The 6,000-nt window shown below is 39.7% G+C and overlaps 1 protein-coding gene across 4 annotated transcripts in view; it reads right to left on the bottom strand.

Annotated features, from left to right (window-relative positions):
• Positions 1-1,040: 1,040 nt before the first annotated feature.
• The window catches only part of GGA3 (golgi associated, gamma adaptin ear containing, ARF binding protein 3), a 198,585-nt gene continuing 193,625 nt past the window's right edge, over positions 1,041-6,000 (bottom strand). For all 4 annotated transcript variants that reach the window (XM_077459653.1, XM_077459649.1, XM_077459652.1 and 1 more), the window contains one exon: positions 1,041-3,110. In XM_077459653.1, coding sequence (XP_077315779.1) covers positions 3,000-3,110 — 111 coding nt within the window. In that variant the 3' untranslated portion in view covers positions 1,041-2,999. The remainder of the gene's footprint in view (positions 3,111-6,000) is intronic.

Here is a 6,000-nt window from a genome sequence, read left to right as displayed (position 1 = left end):
AATACTTGGTTCCAGAGTGAAGGAAGCTGTATTTTGGCGGAGGCACCGATGCTGAGTGCCAGGTGGTCCTTCACATTTGGTGGGATCTGCTTCCTCCCTATGGCGCAGTTTCAAACTACCACCGGAACACATCTTCAGGAGATCACTCCAGAGTGGCGCTACTCCCCACAGCGATGGAAGTGGATTATTGGCAGCAGAAGCTCACCCAGTTTGGCAGAGATGATTCAGTAAGGGATGCACTGGTGTGGAGGGATGTCATTTGCCGGGTGCTATGGAGAGAAGCCCAACAGTTGGAGCAAGAGCGGAAGGGATATTGCTACCCTGGAGGGGCGATACTGGCTCCAGTGGGACTTAGGGATGCCCTTCCTTGGTGCGCATGCCCCAGCAGGAGTGGGTGACCTGACATTAGATGTACTGATGATATTACTGTGTAAAGTTTGCATTGTTTAGGATAATGTGATCAAGCTCTTATCTGATTTTGTGTGGTATAAATTCTGGGTGAGTTTTCAATAATTATTTCCAGTTTGCACTTAAGCTAGTTTCGCCTAGTTTTTGGGTGGAATTCTCAGCTATAATACCTGGTTTCAGAGTGGAGGAAGCTGTATCTTGGCGGAGGTACCCAGGCTGGGTGCCAGACAGTCCGTCACATAGGCAAAACTTATTTGGTCATACTTCTATTCTGGGTCACAGGAGTGCACTTATTTATGCTCTCCTGTGACCCAGAATCAGTTGACAGTGGGCTGTTCCAGTCTCTGGATGTATCCTGACAATAATGTAGGGATCCATGCAGATCCCTGACTGGCAGCTGGCTCAACCTCTCAGCGTGTCACTGAGAGCCCAAGCCAGCCCCTCCCTCCCCCTCCACAGCACAGCATTCCAGTGAGCTCTAGGGAGGCAGAGCAGAGAACTGGTGACTGACAGTCACTGTGATCTTCTCAGTGCAGACCGAGAACGGAGTGATGAATGTATGTATGATTCTTTTTTTAGTCCCCCATTTCTCTTTTAAGGTAAAAATGGAGGTCAATAATCTTACGAAAAAAGCAAACAAGACAAAAACTTTATTAAACATGCAAACTTCGGCTTCTACACAACACTCACACTGTGGATTTGTAGCCTGTTACCATATATTTGCACTGAACAAATATTACAGAAGTCTTCTGTATTGTTAAACAGGATCTCATGTCTGTCTGATTTTCAGGCTAATAATACAGTACAGTTTTACTGAAAAGAATGCAGAAGGGCTTAATAATGACAAAAAAGCAGGGCTGCTGCCATAGCAACCAATCTGCTTTGCTCTAAAATGAGAAGCCTAATTAGTTGCCATGGGGTAATAGCTCAACTTTTCTCCAGTTTCCATGAATTATCTCACTGTGCTTATAAGACAAGCCTGTCTTTTAGAGCAATTACAAATAGCCACTTGTCACAGAAGAAAGGATATGCTGTGATTTGGTCCCTATAGTTCGCTTGACCTATATCTATATCTTTAAACAAGATGATAATATGACAAACTTTTGTCATCCATATTTTGGCCTCTATTAGGACAAAGACAAGCTGATGTACAGAACACTGATCTTTTAATTAATAGGTATCTGCAAAGTATTAAACGTTTATACTTTCTTTCATGACCATAATCTCTATTTCCGAAACGTGTATATTACTAGACTGCACAAAATATCTCCAACAGTTATGTTTTTGTTTTTTTTGTTCTAAACCCAATCTCATATAAACAAATGCATACACTTACAGAATCTTTCATACTTATCTTAACAGATATTGAAGGCAAACATTATTGGCTTTTACAGAACAGGAACATGTCAAAATAAAATGAAAAAACAAAAACAAATCTTTGGTCGCTTGAGAGTAAATTCACACTGCCAAGACCTCTAGGATAACCAGCATAATTATCCAATTAGATTTTTTACATAAGTGTTAGTGTAGGTGGTCTGCCTTTTCACTTCTGAGATAAAGTAAATGCTACCTGTAGTAATAAGAATGCCCTCTCAACAATAGTGCTTACCTCCAGCTGAGTATTTTTCACTTAACACTCCTGCAGCCTGCATCGGCTGCACAGCATCCATATCCTCACTGGACCCAGCGATCTGAGTGTACATGCATTGGCTACCTGTCCCCCTGCCACCTAGCTGGGAAATGAGAAGTTATTTTGTCTATAAGGCACACCATGCACAGTAGCTCTTGAATCGCTGGCTCCAGAGGGGCTGTAAAGTCTGTCTGCCCGTGCCGGTGTATTCAGTATTGGATTATTCAGTTTAAGTATTCATTTGATAAATGTGTTCATGGAGGGACACATATGTTTTACTCTTAAACATAATTTGTCAGGGTGGTTGTTTTAATGTCAGGGTTGAGGTACCCATCCAGTGTGAGAGGCTGCCACTGCCTGGTGCTTGGAAGAGGTGTAAAAAAAGAAGGGCAGGCACTTCATTGTGCCTGATACTATCAAGCTGTAATCTGCTGTAAAATTAGCACTGCACCTGGGAGTTGGGCAGTGGAAGCCTCCTGTGCTGAACTGAAGCCTTGGTTCTGTCAGCTTCCAGCCATCCTACTACTTACCTTATTAAAGGGCAGAAAATTTGTGACTGTATTTGCCCTTTTTTCACTAGTGAGAATAACAGATTAGTTGTAGATTCGATTCTACATTAACAAAACAAAACAAGAATAATACTGCCTACAAAAACATATAAACGTATGTCAAAGCCTCTGTGCCCTATACCAATCCATTGGCTTTCTAGCCGCAATGGTTTAGACAAAAGAAAGGCTTGCATATTATTACACAACAGTAGTATCAATGCTTTAGAAGCTCTGGACACAGAAGGGAAATCAATGAGTCCACTCGGAAGAGTACAAATAAAGTGCTGTGAGGGTCTCAATCACTCCCACTACATCCAGTTTTTCATTGCCTAGATGTTGAAGACGTGTAAACAACCTGCATATTGAAGCAAAATCACTTCTCTATCACAGTCTGAAGTTGACAAAAATCAGGGTCATAGTTTTCCCCAGAGATCTGGGCTGGGAAACTGGTCCACTTCTCCCACCTCTGTGCTGAATTCTTCTCCCAGTGTAAATGATAGCTTATACCTGAGCCGTACTTTTTCCTGCAGGGAAAGAAAACATAATCAGTGTCTGTGTATGTGGGCATTACAATACTGGTTTACCCTTAATTTCTCAAGTCTTAAGCAAGCAGTAGATGATGTGATTTTCTTTCCTAAAACCACAGTCAGTGTTGATGGAGGAGCTACTGTGTTCTCTCAGCGAGGGGGCGGGGGAAGCCGCAGTGATAATTACTGGCCGCTATAGCCACTGGCAATAATCGCATGAAAAATCCAACATGCTGGTTGCACCCAAGTAAATTGATAGATCAACTTGGGTACAATTAGCCTGCCCATTGATGGTTTGAATCTAGGCCGGGCTCTGCTTAGCCTGCCGAGATGCGAACCAACTAAGGCCGGCATTACCGGACATGCTTATTTGATGGATTTCCTCACAAAAGGGAATGAAACTCAATGAACTTAGTTCTGTCAGTGATTATTATGCATCCTGAAAGGAAACCCACAAACAATGCACTGTTGATGAGCACTGAGAACCTAAGCAACCAAATATCTATTTGTGCAGCTTGAAAAAGGGTTTGTCTTTTTTAATATGGTAGCCAATAAAACATTTGAAAATAAAAGTATACTGAAAAAATGAAACAGAAATTTTGACTTGCCTGTAAATTCTGCCACTAGAGCAAACTCATATAATCCATCCACTCCAGGTTTTTTAGCAATCAATACGGTGCAATCAAGACACAGAGGGGAGAGGAGGGGCCTGTTTCCTGTACTGTCCTATCCTCTACTGTACTGTACTGTACTCTACTGTACTGTACCAAAATAGAGAATTTACAGGCAAGTAATATTTCCTACGGAGGAAAAAAAAAGAAGAAAAATGTGCAGAGAACAAAATGTGTGTCAATATACTGTATATTCTCTAGTACAAAAAAACGAATATGCCTCATAATATGAAATAACGTGTATAATTATAATGTGCATCAATGAGTGATAAGTCCCAATAGTCTGTGCCAGAAACGGAAGTCTTTGTGCAAAGTGGGGGTGGTATAGCAGCAGGACAGATACTTCCCCAGGCAGGCTGATTAAGACCTCCTGTAATTTAAGATGTCAATGCAGATGGGCAAGCATTCAACTATCATTCACAAGTAGAGGTGTTTGTTTTCCCGACACAGTTTCAATTTACAGTGATACAGTTTATGAACACTGGCGTTGGTTTCTCTTATATGCAAGTCTTGATTGGATTGGACTTCGCACAAAGACTTATGTTTTTACTACAGACTATTGAGACTTATCCCTTCTTTATGCATATTATAATTGATCCACTTTATTTCATATTATGAGGCACACGTTCGTTTTTTGTTTTTGTACTGAAGAATATATAGCGACACCGTTTTTGAACACGGCACAATTTTCTATTCTTTTTTTCTCGTTTGATTTTTTGTGGTATATGTGATGGACATGATTGTGTGTGTTAGCTCTACTTAGAAATACATTGGTTATCGTTGTGCAGGGACGCATTTGTTTTTTCCATTCTGTTTTTTAAGACTAAATTAATATTATCTTAATTGCACAGTATAGGGCACAGGACTGATATTCTTAGAACATGGGATATTCCTAAGCAATAAAACTAAGCAGGGAACAACTAAGGAAGGTGAGCTCTAAAGCAATTTTTTTCATTTTTGCACACATGTAAAAATCTTCATTTTTTTTGCAACAAAATTACTTAAACTCCCGGGACATTATATATTTTCTGAAAACAGAGGCCCTGTAGAATAAAAAGATGATAAATTGTTATGTCACATGATATTTGCGCAACTGTTTATTAAATGCAAATTTTCAATAAAAAATATAATAAAATACATTTTAGGGCAAAAACACACAATATATTACTAAATTTGTTGGTACAATATAAAAGATGAGGTTGCATTGAGTAAATACCAAATATGCAGAGTTCTGGGAAAAGCAGTGAGCCAAACACACAAGCAGAAAATCACATTTCAGAGCATGTTTCGTACACCTACTGTGTAAAGAATGCCTCCCAGATTGCCATATTACATTAAATTTAAAAGAATATACAGCTCTGCAGACTGAAAAGGAAAGGTAACTTTTAATAACATTAACCACTTCAGCTATGGAAGGATTTACCCCCTTAATGACCATGCCATTTATTGCAATACCACACTGCATCGCTTTAACTGACAATTTGCGCAGTCGTGCCATGGTGTACCCAAACAAAAATGAGGTCCTTTATTTCCCCACAAATAGAGATCTCTGTTGGTGGTATTTGATCACCTCTGTGTTTTTTTTTTTTTTTTTTTGTGCTATAAACAAAAAAAGACCGACAATTTTGAAAAAAATATATATATATTTTTTTACTTTTTGCTATAAATATCAAACCCCCCCCTCCCCCCCAAAAAAAAAACAATTTCTTCATCAGCTTAGGCCAATATGTATTCTTCTACATAAAAAAATCACAATAAGCGTGTATTGATTGGTATTATGGCATTTTTATTATTCATTTCTTTTTTACTAGTAATGGCAATGATCAGTGATTTTTAACAGGACTGCAACATTGCGGCAGACAGATTGGACACTTTTGACACTTTTTTTGGGACCAGTGACATTATTACAGTGATCAGAGCTAAAAATAGCCACTGATTACTGTATAAATTAAACTGGCAGGAAAGGGGTTACTGGGAGTAGAGAGAGATCGCTGTTACTGATCAATAGAAACAGCAAATGGGGGAGGAGGGTCCAGGGGTTGAGATAGTCAGCGCAGAAAATATTCCAGAGGGTAGTATTGGAGGCATTAGTGTTAGGTTGACCAAAGCACATAAACCCAAGGTAAGTATGGTAGCAAGTCCTAGTTGCAATCTCGGAAGACCCAATAAGAGGATATGAGACCGGTCTAAACTATGTGGCATGTTTACCAATGCCA

The sequence above is a fragment of the Lithobates pipiens genome, unplaced genomic scaffold (genome assembly GCF_037356315.1).
Source record: "Lithobates pipiens isolate NorthernLeopardFrog02 unplaced genomic scaffold, aLitPip1_a1.2 Scaffold_28, whole genome shotgun sequence".
Lineage (NCBI taxonomy): Eukaryota > Metazoa > Chordata > Amphibia > Anura > Ranidae > Lithobates > Lithobates pipiens.
This window is presented reverse-complemented; position numbering and strand designations above follow the sequence as displayed.